Below are 15,211 nucleotides of genomic sequence, written 5' to 3' on the forward strand. Positions count from 1 at the left end.
AGGAAATACTCAGATGGGGATGCTCTGTACAGAATCAGATCTTTTGTGTTCTATCACAGACATCACTCTTCTCTCCATGGACACCAAACTAGGCCACCACTAAAATGTAGAGTGTTTGCTGTTATTAAAATACAAATTATAAAAAAAAAAACACACCCCAAAACCAACAGGGAAAAATCTTTTCAAATTACAGGAAACAGCCCGACCAAACATCGTTGTAGACATATTTTATTAACATAATTGTTTTTCTATGTCCTGTTATGGTTTTTGAAAGTTACACCCACATAAATGAGTCTAAGCATCTTCCTCTTCATGTTTTAAAACTCAGTTCAATTCAGTTAATTTATATAGCTCCAATTGGCTTGTTGCACCAGGCAACGTAAATGTACTTCCGCAATCCTATGTATGATGCTGTTCATTTCCGGGGCTGAAAACAATGCAGCAGTTTACACCCGCTGACTTCAGGACCTTCTTAAAGTGTTTATTAACGTTATTTCCTTTATTTGGGGTTTATCATCCCACAACACAAAAACATGCAAAATTGCAAACTTTGATTTTAATGAATGCCTCACCCGCAAAGATCTTAGCAACTTAGCTGTGAAAGCATCATGCCAAAAAAAAAAAAAAAACACTATACACACAAAAAAATCATATGTATAGTTTTTAAGGATTTATTTGGTTAAAATGCTTACTTAAATTTGAATACTACATGCACGTTATTACAGAAGTTGCATTTGTTTTCTATTACCACTGGGATGGAGGTGAAGGGTAGTTTTCTCACCACATGCCCATACGTCATTAGGATGATTTAAATAAATGTTACATAGCCTTTCAGAGTAATGGAAACAAATGCACACAAAATACCCAGATTCTTTTTACCAAAGTAAAAATAGTCCTAACTATTTAAACCCCTTGATTTTCAATAGAAAATGGATTAGTCTCAAATAGTTAAACACTTTCTAACACACGATCTCTAAAGCACAACAGAAAAAAAACATTTGCAAATACAAACCTCAGACTATTCCCAATCTCTTTGGACTTTAACTGAACTTGTGTGCTTGAGTTAGATGAGACTGAAGTCCGCATCACACCGCTTAGTATCTTGCCATGTAAACCGGTGTATTAAAAACATGTCACATAGGTCTAAAGATGAAGAAATCAATGTACTATAAGGAAAATCGAGCCCTCTTGTCTTTACCTATGAAACTTTTAAATTGTAAACTTTTAAATTCCATCGGTTCGGAATAATGTGCCTATATTGGGATCAGTGGTGTGGAATTAACTGTTGTGATGTGGTGTGAGTGGGTATCTTGCTTTTTCATGAATTAAGCATCTCGCTCTTTTTTTGATTAAAAACTGACCATCTGGGAATGACATGTATTTGTCATAAACGTGTCCTGTTCTCAGAAGAAGGTCAGGTTTTATCAGTGTAATAGTCCAGCATTCTAAGGTAAAGAAAGCCTTTCATCAATTTTGCCTGCCTGATACAGGAATGTTGTGTTTTAGTCACGACTGTAAAATTTGAGTTGCAGTTGTGCTGATTGTGTTATAGTGATATAAATAGGGCTTTTGAATAGTGCAGGCCAGTTTGCAAAATACCAATGACAGTCTGGGTTTTGTGGCGATAACATTTCATTTGCTGCAGTGTAGTAGTATGAAGGCAATGTGAGTGTGTCATTCTCTCTACTAAGCACAGGAAAGGCTTTAATTTGACAAGGTTGTAGGGCTAAGCATTTTGACAAGAAACACTACAGGTGGGATTGGTGTAAAACTGAGGCAATAAAAATGCACTTTATGTGTAGCGTTTAGTATTGAGGATCTAGTGAACATGGTATTATGGACTCTTTGAAGTATTAGAAGATACGGTTCTAGATAAGTGTATAGACCTCCATAAGTAAAATTTAAAAAAGGATCATTATTGGATCTCTCAGGTTGATAACCCTAAGCAATAACCAAAGGTTGAAGTGCTCTTCAAAAAAAGTTTCAAAGTGAGATTATGCATCTCCAATAAAAGAGGAATTTCTTTGAATGCTTTTCTCATATTTTCACCAGAGTTGCTAATAAATGCGTCAAATATGATGTACATTAGGTTCTGTTTCATGAATATGAACAAAAATCCAAATAATGTTTTACATCAGTATTCTTGGCATTATTTTCTACATTGACTGACTGTTTTAAACATGTTTTACATCTTTTTATAAAGCTGCACAGTTTGCAGTTAGGCTCCCACTGTGTGATGTGATATGTCTACATGATTTCAGGTTGTATGGAGGACGGTACTGCTCTGGGAGATGTTGAACTGCCTCCTTGGGCGAAAGGTGACCCCCAGGAGTTCATTAGGATCCATCGAGAGGTCAGTAACACCTGACCTCACTAGGCTCCTTTGTTCCCATTGGTCAGCCTGACCAGTTCTTAGTGAGACTTTTCCCAAAAGGCACTAATGTTTGTCAATACAGTCTGATTTATTTAGAAAGAAAGTTCTCCATTTTGGTATCTCTAAACAAATGTCCACTGTATACATGACAGCATAGCTGTTTGCTCTCATTCTTTCAGCAACACTAGAAGAGCTTTTTCCTAACAGCCACGGTTTTATTCTTTAGATTCTTTCAGCTGTGTTGTGAATATGATCAGTGTTGTTCTAAATAGCCATGTTTGTAAGGTTTGGATTCTGACAGCTTTGCTATTTAAAGTGATTCATGCAGGCACAAGGATTCTCTTTTTTCATAAAGCCATTATTTCAGCTGTTAATTGGCTGAATGTTCTCTCTGTTCTTCTCTGTCAGACTCTTTTATTGTGTATCTTTGTTGCTATGATTTTTTTGTGTGTGTGACCCTCCCTGTTTTCACTCCTGAGGCATCTATGATGCTTATCACTCTATAATCTACTGAACCTCTCGTATTCTCTAACATTCTCATAAAATTAGTGACTTCAGAAGATTGTTTTTTTTTTTTTCTCCCACAGACAAATTAACTCAGGACAAAATATCCTTGTTATGTTTTCTTTTTCAGAATGGGTTTATTACAGCAAGGATGTAGCTGGTCATAATGCCCACTTTCCCTTATTAACTCCTCGAAACCAATCTCTGGCTAATTCCAGCCAAATCATTCTCTAATTCCAACATGAAGACAAGCTCATAACACAGCTCTTAAGCCTTCTCCAGTTTCTGGACTGCTAAATTGACTTTTAGAAGAAATCATTGTGCACCTGTATAATATAATCGCCTTCACTATTGCAAAGAATTCTTGCATGGAGTAAACTTTGATATTACAAATGTGCGTTGTGTTGTTTTGTCCCACAATGATTCTTATGTCTGCAGATTGCATCAGTACTTCTGTAATATGGCTTAACTAGTTGCTTGCTGTACTCCAACTCCTGCTAGGCCCTGGAAAGTGACTATGTGAGCTCTCGCCTCCACCTGTGGATCGACCTGATCTTTGGTTACAGACAACAAGGTTCAGCTGCAGTGGAAAGTGTGAATATTTTCCACCCTTATTTCTATGCCCAGAGAGGACGACAATATGCAAAAGACCCCATGATCAAGAGTACAATCTTAGGATATGTTAGCAACTTTGGCCAAATTCCCAGACAGGTAACAACACTATATTATATCTACTTATTTCTTGCTAATAATAATTCATGCATATTGTTTTTTTGCAAATAGAATGTCTTTGTGGTTCATATTTTATACTGTTCCCGTAGCTTTTTACCAAGCCTCATCCTCCTCGCAGTGGTTCAAAGAAAGATGGGTCTTCACCCTCGCATTCGACTCCATTTTTTTTCCAACTGGATAAACTAAAGACATCTGCAGAACCGTTCAGAGGTACAGCTATACAACCACAGTCAGGTCAGGTGGGCTGTAAGCTTTAGGAGCAGATTGGGTTTGGGCTTGTGTTATTATGAATGTCGTGCTTGCTTTTGCTTCAGAGGAAATTGTATTTAATTGTCATAATTTACTTTTAAAGTAGGAATAAAAGTGTTGGCACTCTTGTCTGTGCTCAGTAATTTCCTTTGGGTACTAATTAAAATTTGCTGATGCTTGTTGCTCCAAATTTGTATGTTTTTTTTTTGTTTGACTGTTTTGTCAGGAAAAGGCTTCAAGTTTCAGCAAAATCAGTTATCCCAGTGTCCACTGCATTTCTTTAAAGTCTATCCACAGATTTCTGTTGATCTTTAGGTCAGGTTATTTTACCCTTTTTTTAGGAAACATTTTAAATTGGACCAGGGGACCATCTTGCATCTCTGTATATAACGTGAGGAAATGGGGTTAAAGTCAACCACTCCTATAAAGTCTCTGAACTGCAAAGTGAGATGAACTTGGAGCTTCAGAGAATAAATTTGTGATGCCACGAAAAAACACAACACAGTGTCCTGCTTAAATTAAGTGTGAAAGGGGTCCGAACCCTGGGTCGGTCTCTGTAGCTGTAGAACAAAACTCTTCTGTTAAAGAGACACATAAAAATCTCTGGATCGTGTATGAAGGGTATATTAAGTTCGCTCTGAGCTCCTCAGCGGACCTGTTAGATCATGATGGGCTGTCTGTATGCTGTAGGACTGACTTGTTAAACTGAAGGCCTGGAGTTCAGTTTTATCCAGCTTGTGAGATAATTTCACACTCATATTATCTAAATATACAGTCATTCCTGTTGTTTGTTCAAATCTTAACTGGACACTTTTTGTTTTACTTTTAAATATCTTTTTTAACTTTTTAATTCCAACTATTCTGACCCCTTATTTTAACATTGTGCCCTTCTGTCCTAACAGTATGGAGCAGTGGTTTATAAAGTTTGTCTTGTAGAACAACATTGACAGGTCTAAAGTACTGTTTGGCTACAGAGGTTAAAATTTCAATTTTTGTAATTTTTTGATAACAAAAAACATCTTATTTTCTTTTACCTAAACAACAGTAAACTAAATAGATGGTATTTTGTTGAAGCAAAGCGGTCAGATTTTTTTTGGGGGGGGATGGTTTTGCTAAATTACTCTTAACCTGAAGCCAAGAAGAGTTTGACAAATTTGCATTATAAAAAAAAAAAAGCAGACGTTTTCTTTTCCATTACCTTAGTCTAGGAAAAAAAAGCATTTTTTTTTGTTAACATCAAAAAAATTCTTTCTGCAGAAACGTTGTGAAAATGAGTAAAAATTTCTTTAATTATGTATGTTTACCCTTAAAGGCACACTATGCAACATTTTTCAGTTAATTAATGTGTTCCATAACGTTTTGGATGATTAAATGAGTCATTTCAGGTTGAACAAAGGTATTCTCGGCCGCCCTGGTGGTCTGTGGGGGAAATACCGCACTTGCAATTGCAGGAGCACCGACCCGCACCCACAGGCTCAGAAGTCTCGCGAGAGTCGGTCTTGCTTTACGGCAAGAACTGCTACACGCCCCCAGTTAAAAGCATGCTCGTTGCTAGCACAGTGGCGATCTTTGTGCAGCGCTGCTTTCACACCGGACGCAGCAAAATCGCGTCTGCTGCTTCATTTTTGCTGCTTGTACCAGTTAGTTCTGACGCGCGACTGAAGCAGCTTTGCTGCTCTGGCTGCGCGGTGCAAAAGTGTGTCTGACGCGCGTTGGGCGGAGCTTCACTATCCTTTCTCTGCCTTGCAGCTATATTTGCTGTGATCAGTGGGAATAAAGTACGCGGCAGCTGGTAGGTGTTTTTCATCTAAATAATCCAAACTGCAGGCAGCAGGATAATAAAAGCGAACGTAGCATTAAACGCGCCCGACGCGCTGCTTCAGCTGCTCAGATGCGCTGCGCCTGCTGCTCAAAACGCGCCGCGGGACCTTTTGCTGCGCCTTGACACGCGTCAACCATTGACTTTGCATGTAAACTCGCTGCTTCTGTTGCGCCAGCTGCGTCCAGTGTGTGCATTCGTTGCGTTCGCCTGTCTGCTAAGCTCAAAACAACCGCGCCTGGCTTGACGGAGAAACCAGGAGAACAGCTGTGCATATTTACGACAGTGCACTTTTACTTTCACCCTCTGGGGGGAGCCTCGCTGGAAAATCAACACCGGTTGCATAGTGTACCTTTAATTTGAGTTGGAAGATAAGTTGATCTGCAAATGGAATGAGCATTTTAACCATTAAAATAAGATAATTAGATATGATGCACTTGAAATAAGTGACTGCAGTTGTTTTTCTAATTCCAATAGTCAATTATTTTATTCCATTGACGAAGGGTCTCACTTATCACCAAGAAAGAAAATCACTCATTTTCAGAAAAAAATGACTTACTTATATCTACATTTTTTGCAGCATATTTTTAGCCTTTTTTGTTACTTCTTTAGCCTTTAATGACCCATGGACCGCACCTTGGATATATTCTGCATGATATAATGAAACTAAATCCATCTTTGTTGGATATACTATATATCAGTGTATTTGCCGTACCTCTTTTAATTTTAACCTTACCATTATGTCTGTTATTATACACTGGATATACTCAGGTCTCCGGGGAATGATTGAAATGCATCGAGAATGCACATAGATTAATTTATCCTACAGAAGGGTGGAAGGAGCTGGCTGTTGTAGCTACAATATGGAGATGACTCTTCAGCTGAGCTCTATTTAATAATCTGAATATCCCTACAGGCCCACTGAGAGAGAGGAGATGAATCTGTGAATGCTTAGGGAGAGATTCCTGCATATTACATTTCATATTAAATCTTGGAGTGTCTGATCTGATCAATAAGGAGATGGAGATGAATAGGAGGAAGAACACTAAGATCAGTGCAGACGGAGGTTCTTTCTAGGGACTTTAGACATGGATCTGGTAAATTGATCTAATGATTTCGGCCTTTTCCAGCTCATATAGGTCAGTTAGAGACACCATTACTGCCTCTAAGTTTCCTCACTAACACCTGCTTGCTTTAATTCTGTGTAGGATGCAGGCAGCCCCTATTACAAAGCCTTTGCATCTTGTTTTAATTATCTAATTTTCTCTGGTCAGTTTAATAAAATTCTTTACAAGTTCATGGACCTTCTGAACTTTTTAATGTAATGCTTTTGAAGAGCTTTTGATTTTATTTGGCCATATGAGTTCACAGATTACAGTACAGAATCTCACCTATAATGTAATCACTTTACATTTACTCTTTACTTTATACTGTAACACTTTATGCTCAGCAAAACAACGGGTGGTTTTATAAAAAAAAAAAAAAAAAAATCAAGTCATTCTTCTCTTAATGATGGAACCATTGTTATTGCAGAGTTGCCAAGAGGTCCAGTAGGTCAGATATTATGTCTGGAAAAAGAAGTCCTGGTCCTGGAGAAAAAACGGTTACTGGTGTTGCCTTCATCTGCCTGCTTCTTCAGCTGGGGATTCCCAGACAACAGCTGCGCCTTCGGAAACTATGCTACAGAGAAGGTGTGTTCTGTATTGCACAGTGGCCTTAAAGCAGTGGTGTCCAACCCTGGTCCTCAAGATCTACTGTCCTACAGATTTTAGATGCATCCCTGCTTCAACACAGCTGAATCAAATGAATGGCTTGAAAAGGTAATCAATCATTTGATTCAGCTGTGTTGAAGCAGGGATGCATCTAAAATCTGTAGGACAGTAGATCTTGAGGACCAGGATTGGAGACCACTGCCTTAAAGTAATGTTTCAGTGTCAGTAAACATTGTTTTTTTATTAACTTTATCGACTCCTGATAGCAGTTATAATGAATCGGATTTCCAAATTAAACTTCACTGTAGGATTTTCTCTAAAAAATATACTAATTTTCATCATTTAGTTAAGCTCTTTTAACAGTAGGGCACGAAGGAATCACATTTAACTCTTTCTACAAAGATATTCATCAGGGCAAGGATGTCCTTCAATTCGTATTTTAATAGGCTCTATGCACAACTCCACTACTTCCTGAATTTAAAGCAGCTCCTTTGTTTCCTGTCTTTCATGATTAGATGCACTGATTAATCCAGGTGTGTATGACCTAAGTAACTGGCCAGACACACCTGGATTAATCAGTTCGTCCAGTAATGAAAGACAGGAAACAAAGGAGCTGCTTTAAATTCAGGAAGTAGTGGAGCTGTGCATAGAGCCCATTGGATTGTGTATAAAATGTTGCATTAAAGGTGGAAGGGATTTGGAAGATTTTATAATCTATAAAGATGCAGAAATCTGGCCTTTTAGAAGGTGTCTGCACACCTTTGTAAAGCCATGGCTTACGGTTATTTGATTTGTATAAGTTGAGTGATGCATTTACTGCATGTCTGACTTACATGCTATGGCAAACTCTTACAATAAAAAAACACTCTTTTCTGGTTTGCGATAGAGATTTGAAATGAAAAAACCTTACAGTTACCGTACTGTTTTAGAATCCTTTACATAAAGATGTTTTACACTTAATCATAGATAAATGAGCTTGATAAAGACAGCAGGCACAGCAACATAAAAGATCTCATGATTTCAGAAATATTTAAATTCTTCTAATCAGCTCCACTCAATGCCAGCTCAATGGCATGAGTTTTTAGATTATTCTTTTCCTTTTTTATTGGCTTTGTTTGTCTTGGCCGTTATCCTATGAGGTGATAAAATAGCAAGATTAATTGACTATAAAAATACAAAAATGATAGAACAATAATTGAACGCGTAATAAAAAATATCTAAAACATAAAATGAGGGTTTAAGAAATCAAATTTATTACCATAATTGCACTTTCTAATTGGAACTAATTTACTGATATTACATAAGTTCCAGAGGTTGCTCTTCATGCTGAAATTATTAGGAAAAATATATAGACATCTTTCATACAATAGGAATGTTTAATGGCTGGGTAGATGATTTGGTATGGAGGTTTTCTGTATCCACCCTACATACAGCAGCATTTAGGATCTTTTTGTAAAGATGTAGATTCATACATATAGGAAACATTATTCCAATGGACTTGACATCATAAAGAACCACTCTGTCTTTATTAGAGATGCATAAAGCTGTGCATGTGAATTTTCTACTAATTAAATGACCAAAGAGAAAAACATGTGGTTTAGGTAATTAAAGAATACTATAGTTATTTTATTTTTTCTAGCATACGGTGGAAGACTTGCTAATAAACATCATGGATATATATATATATATATCTCATATTATGTTTGGTGGCATGTGAGTTGACCCCTTTCATATCCTCTTTTCTCCATTAAACCTGAAATAAATTGTTAGATTGTTATTCAGCAAACCAGATGAGAGTTTATATGAAATCTCCTTTCAGAAAATAAAGTATAATCTTAACAGTGTTTTTTCTTTTTATGGAAAACTAATAGTATCAGTTTTTGCTTTTAGATACAGGAAACGTTTAGCTAATGACAAACTGTATGTATCTTGGTGTAGACTATTCAGATTAGATTTGACATTTAGAGCTATGATAATGATTACCTTTTTATTTGCATTTGGACAATCCAGAAAATGTAATCGACCTATTCCATGGGAAGAGGCATTATTATAGAAAAGAAGCAAGTTTTCACCTTAATTAAATATATTTCAACAGGGATTGCAAATAAATAATACACTGGTATATAAAGCAAATTGCATTTTCTTTTACATACTGTAAAAATCCAATAAATTATAATCCACTGTATTATTGCTAAATCCTTTTTTTTATCCTTAAAAAACATCCCTATACACATAGTAAAGCTATTATTTTACTTTTATACATTCATCTTTAATGGGTTTAAATTGTCTTTGATGATAGGTAGTCTCACAATGTGTTCCAATAATGTTCATTTTTGATTATTTAGTATCAATAACAGAGGAATGATTTTTTCCATCAGTACTTTGCAGTAAGTGAGTGTTTGTGTGACTGGGGTGAAACGCTGTGCGCCGTGTGCCCCAACACTACCACCATCATCACCGCTGGAAGCAGCACTGTTCTTTGTGTGTGGGAAGTGGCCATCAGCAAGGACAAACTCACTCACATGAGACTCAGACAGGTGAATCCGTCTGCCTGTTTTTACACTCTGGGAAAGTGGCAGTGCTTTATTCTCACTCTCTTGTGTTTCATAGCCCTTATACGGTCACACAGATGCTGTAACATGCCTTGCTGTGTCTGAGGGCCACAGCTTGATTGTGAGCGGCTCCCTTGACCTCACCTGCATCCTGTGGGATTTGGAGGAGCTGAGTTATGTCACCCAGTTAGTAGGACACACAAGCAGCATCTCTGCACTGGCTATTAATGATCTCACCGTAAGTCTTCTCTCTCTATCTGTTGTCATGGAGAAGGGAGGAAAACCTCCATGCTGACAGCAAGCATACCCTGTATGTGTTTTGTGCACTCCTGTGCGTATGTCTCTGAATATCAACACCTTGATTCTTTGTCCAAGGGTGAGATCGTGTCCTGTGCTGGACCTTTGCTTTACCTATGGACCATGAAGGGACAGCTGCTGGCATGCACTGGAACTTCCTGCGGACCTGAAGCAGGCATCCTGTGTGTCACCTTCACACAGCGACATGAGTGGGATTCCAGGAATGTTATTGTCACTGGATGTGCTGATGGCATTATTCGGGTAAGTTCTGACGGCATAATGCTCTGCAGCAGTATCTATACCCCTTGCATGACGTTTAAATAAACAAACAGCAACATGACGATCAAGGAAAACAGCAGACAGACCAAGAGTACATTTGTGGAAGGGTTTACAGCAGGCTTAGGTTATAAAATGGATTTAACTCCAGTGAGATAATTTATTAAGACAACAACTATTATTAGAGCAATCTAAAAAATTGGCCACTGTGGAAGAGACACAGTCCTGTTTGCAGTTTTACATGCAGTAGGTTATGTACGACATTGCTTTCGAAACTGGACCTGGAGTCTAAAAACCTCTACAGAAATAAAACATTAAGGATAATTATGGTGTATCATATTTGCTATAGTATTAAAATATAAAAAAAAACACCACTTATATATGGATAAAAAGAGAATAGGTTGGTTGTTGATGCTGTTGTAATCACCCTAATTTATGTGCTAATAAACAATTTATTTATAGAGGAGTTTGACCCTCAGAACATAACTAGAATGGATACATCACCCAGAGGTTGAAAGGTTTTGGACCCTCTGATGGAGGAGGAGCAGCATGCATCTGGAGCTTCTCTGGACAAATAACATTTTTATCTTTCACCTACATGCAAAGACTCAATGTAGTAAAAACAGTACATCACCCTCAATAGATGCTTTCTTTGCTAAACCATAGACGTGGCAGCATTATGATGTAGGGATGTTTTTATTTAGCAGGGTCAGGGAAACTGACCAAAGTAAAAAAAAAGATAATAATAATAATAATATTATATAAAGCAACATGCAGTTCATGACAGTCCTGAAAGAAAAGGGTGCTGCAGCCTGGGGCAGAGGTTCAGTTAGTTGTTAAATATACAGCCAGAGCTGCAATCAAGTCGCTTGAATCGAATGATGTTTTAAAATGGCCTAGTTAAAGCCCAGATCTAAATCCAGTTTCAAATCGGAGGCAATGTAGCTGAGTCAGATTAAATCTTTCCATTTAATCTCACTGAGCTAAATTTAAAAAGAATGACTGAAGATATCAGTTTTTCGACATTTAAAGCAAAAGGTCTCCTCCCAGAAAACTTGCAGGCCAAAAACTATTGATGGAAGCTGACTAAAAATGCATGTCTGAATTTTTAGGTTATTATTTGCTAAAAGTTTTTAAAACTTTGTATAATGTCTCCACCTTCATGAAAGCATTAAGAGCACAGTAAAGTAGCACAGTAAAGCACAGTAAAGTACGTCCGAGTTATTTCCTTTTTATATAGTGTATTTTCTACTATTCCGCTATGTAGTCATTACTTTGATATTATTCTCACACATGCCTGCTTGAATGTCCACTGAGGTTATTAATAACAGCATAAAGGTAGCGTGTGTGTCGGCTGAGTGTTTTAACTCAGGATTAATATAAACACATGCTGCTTCCTTCCTCGCAATCAAAGCCACAAAATCTGAATTGTGCTTTACTTGGGGAGTGTGTGTCCATGCCACGTGCACACAATGCATGCACAAACACCACCCTTAATATATCATTACACTGGTGGAGTCAGGTGAGTGCATGAAAGTGTGAGTGTTCTTGTGATTATGTTGAATTATGTCTATAATTTTGCCACTCGTTATGTGTCTCTCATACAGATATGGAGGACAGAGTACACCAGAACACAATTACCTGGCCCTCCAGAAGAGCCCATGTCCCCAGGGCATGACCGGATAGAAAGAGATGGTAATGTTACTGACAGCCCTATAAAGAATGAGCGTGTGTGTTTTATTCATAACGGCTCAGGTAACGTTTGCGGTTGAGTGTAAGAAAGCTCTGAAAACGGCTCATATGCAGCCGTGGAATAAGAAGTCATCTTCATCCTAATTAAATAAATCTTTATGATGGAGTTTAACTGCTCATCTCAGAGCTAACAGCCGTCTTTTCCAGACGATAGTGCTCACCCTATCCCTCACTAGCATTAGGGCTAGCAAGAATTATGTTGTTATAAAGTTATTAAACATAGAGGCTGTAAACACTGATGAATAATTCTGCTGACGTGCCTGTTTGCATGTGTGTGTGTTTGTATAATTTAGAAAGCAATAATACCAAGATCCAATTTAGCATACGTTGGTTACAGCCTCACGTCACCTCATAGGAGTATTATGCTTTCCAATTACATTGAGACAAGTCTTTACGTAACCCTGAAGCTTTTATATTTGAGGGAATTTTCTCCCTTTTACTGCCCGCTGACTGCAGATGGACAGGCGTTAATGTACAGTTTAATTGTTTTGTGAGGACATCTGGGTGCCACAACGTTAAGCTTACTTGTTATTTTGGAGTAAGTGGATGCACTCTCTTGATGAATCTGCAGGGAGTGCCTCAGGCCAGGGGAAAGGCTGGAGGAGATGTCTGATGTTATGTCGGGAGTTGAGCAGAGGTCCAAGCTTGTCCCAACGCCGCCCCAACGATAGCCCCGCCATCACTGCTCTGGCCATATCCAGGTACAGAGCAGACAAACTCTCAGCTGATTATGTTTCTGCTGTGGCTGGTTGCTGTGATCGACACTGTTATTCATACCTTTGGCTGGTTTTGTTTTAAAATTATTTGAATTCAATTGAGAAGTTTGTTTTTGATCAAGAATGAGATGGGTTTCTTAAAAGATGAAAAACAAAATCAAAGGAGCACCATTTCTTAAAAAAAAATAAGTCTGTTATAATCTATATATTTTTATAATATCTCATTAAAAATGAAAACTAGTTTTAGGCATTATAACAATCACAGCCTTCTGAAAACCGTTGACAGGCTGCCTATTTTCACTGGCATTTCTAGGATTAGCCATATTTTTATGCAGTATTGACTGCAGCTTGGGTCTGAGACAAAATAACAAGATAAGGGCCCCCTTCCCTCACATTTCCATTTTGTCTGATTTATATTTAAATTAAGCATTTGGTCAAATTGGGCCTAAAAATGCAGATTCTGACATTTTTGGGGAGCAAAAAACATTTTGATTTGTAAAGCCAGAGATAGAAAGAGTCAATGGTAACCATGACTTAAAACCTAAATAAGCTAAATAGAATGTTTTTATTCTTTATTTAGGATAAAATACATTTTTATTCATTAGATCCTTGCATTCCAAGTAGCTTTGAAATCTTGACATCTGCAAATAGAAATCTTGACATTTTAATATTTTTACAAATGTGGCCCTTCTGGCTTTCCATATCTGCTCTAGTTGCAAATGAATCAGAATTCAGCCGAAATTCTTAAAATAAATACTTGCGATACAGCCATTCACTGGAAGATGCTTTGTTAAACACATTGAGGGAGAAAACTGTTCTGTCTGAAGGGGTGAGATTTCCTAAAAAGTAGCCAATCAGAGCCAGCTAACATTCTCTGGTTGGTTCCACTCTCAAAAGCGACAAAAATTTGACATGAGCACAAATAAATATATCCGCACATGAGCAGAAGATAATCTACAAGCGTTTAGAAAGAAAGCCCCAAGTGCAGAGAAGGAGCAAGCACTCATGCTTTAATATATTAGGTAGCTCCTGGTATTAAATCTGTGCACATGAAACATACGCCCAGAGAATAGTTTACATAAGTGTGTTTGAAAAAAAACTGCTAATATCTGTATTTATTTCACATGTGCACTTATGACCACTTAAAAAAAAAATGTTTTTTTATTTCTGATGTGTGTCAGAATTCTGACTTTATTGGTGGAAGGTACTTCCACAGGGCCCTAATGGCAAATCAGAAGGAGATAATTTAATGGAGCTTAAATATCAAGTGTATTTAAGTGTGGATAAATGAGTTTTGAGACTACAGATGAACTAAAGGTCAATCAAACTGTTGCTTTTAAATCACAAAAAAGTTTTTTCTGATCATTCAAACTGTAATTATCCGTAATGAGGAAAATGAAGACATAATGAAGCCACAGAGTTAAAGAAAAGAGTCTGTAAAAACAGCAGAGCCTAATCTAATATGACATTTGCATCTAATCAAGCAGATCCATTTTTTTTTTTTTGCAAATGCCATAAAAGTCCTCCACCACACTGATAAATCATAAATCAATTTCAGCATAATCTTTTTTTCATGATTCTTTGTGATAAAAAGCATCTAAATAAATTGGAATCACCTCTATTACCTTTATGGTTATTTTAAAAGTTGACCACCGTTCTTTAAAACCAAACAAAACAAAATTCATATTTATAAAGTGCACTGTTTACAAAATCTGTTGAAAAGCCAAAGACATCTGATTTGCTCAGTTATAACATATGTGGAACTTTAAATAAATTTTTCTTGAGTAATAAAATGTTTTTAATTTATTTTATGTGAAATCAGGCATTTACCAGAATGCCGTAAAAAATGTTCTCCATGCTGTTTGAAGGAAATTCCAGAATGCTTCACAAAATCCCTAATTTCTTCTGTGCAGGACTCATGCAACCCTGCTTGCTGGAGATTCTTGGGGCAGAGTTTTCACATGGATCTGTGAATGATTGGCGCCTGCAGCCCATATTTCTGTTTTCCCATGAGAAAATAGACTTACAGAAAAACTCCTCAACAATCTCAGGTGTCAAACCTGCTGAACAGTGGGAACTGCTTCACGTTCACTGGATTGTAGATGCACTAGTTACAATGGGAGAAGTTACACATAAAACACGTTTCCCACTTATAATCATTTTTATTTCTGTTCTTCTCTGTGTAAATAATGCATATCAATGAATGTAAATGAAATAATGAAGCACCA

The 15,211-nt window shown here is 37.2% G+C and overlaps 1 protein-coding gene across 1 annotated transcript in view; it reads left to right on the plus strand.

The window, feature by feature from the left end:
- wdfy4 (WDFY family member 4) overlaps window positions 1-15,211 on the plus strand; it is a 71,637-nt gene extending 56,426 nt beyond the window's left edge. The window contains exons 55-64 of the mRNA XM_038296454.1: window positions 2,262-2,353; window positions 3,380-3,589; window positions 3,700-3,820; window positions 7,212-7,369; window positions 9,769-9,927; window positions 10,001-10,180; window positions 10,318-10,500; window positions 12,123-12,210; window positions 12,839-12,968; window positions 14,897-15,211. Of these exons, the coding sequence (XP_038152382.1) occupies window positions 2,262-2,353; window positions 3,380-3,589; window positions 3,700-3,820; window positions 7,212-7,369; window positions 9,769-9,927; window positions 10,001-10,180; window positions 10,318-10,500; window positions 12,123-12,210; window positions 12,839-12,968; window positions 14,897-14,960 (1,385 nt within the window). The 3' untranslated portion in view covers window positions 14,961-15,211. The remainder of the gene's footprint in view (window positions 1-2,261; window positions 2,354-3,379; window positions 3,590-3,699; window positions 3,821-7,211; window positions 7,370-9,768; window positions 9,928-10,000; window positions 10,181-10,317; window positions 10,501-12,122; window positions 12,211-12,838; window positions 12,969-14,896) is intronic.

This window comes from Cyprinodon tularosa, unplaced genomic scaffold (assembly GCF_016077235.1).
Source record: "Cyprinodon tularosa strain WSP-4 unplaced genomic scaffold, ASM1607723v1 ctg37, whole genome shotgun sequence".
Lineage (NCBI taxonomy): Eukaryota > Metazoa > Chordata > Actinopteri > Cyprinodontiformes > Cyprinodontidae > Cyprinodon > Cyprinodon tularosa.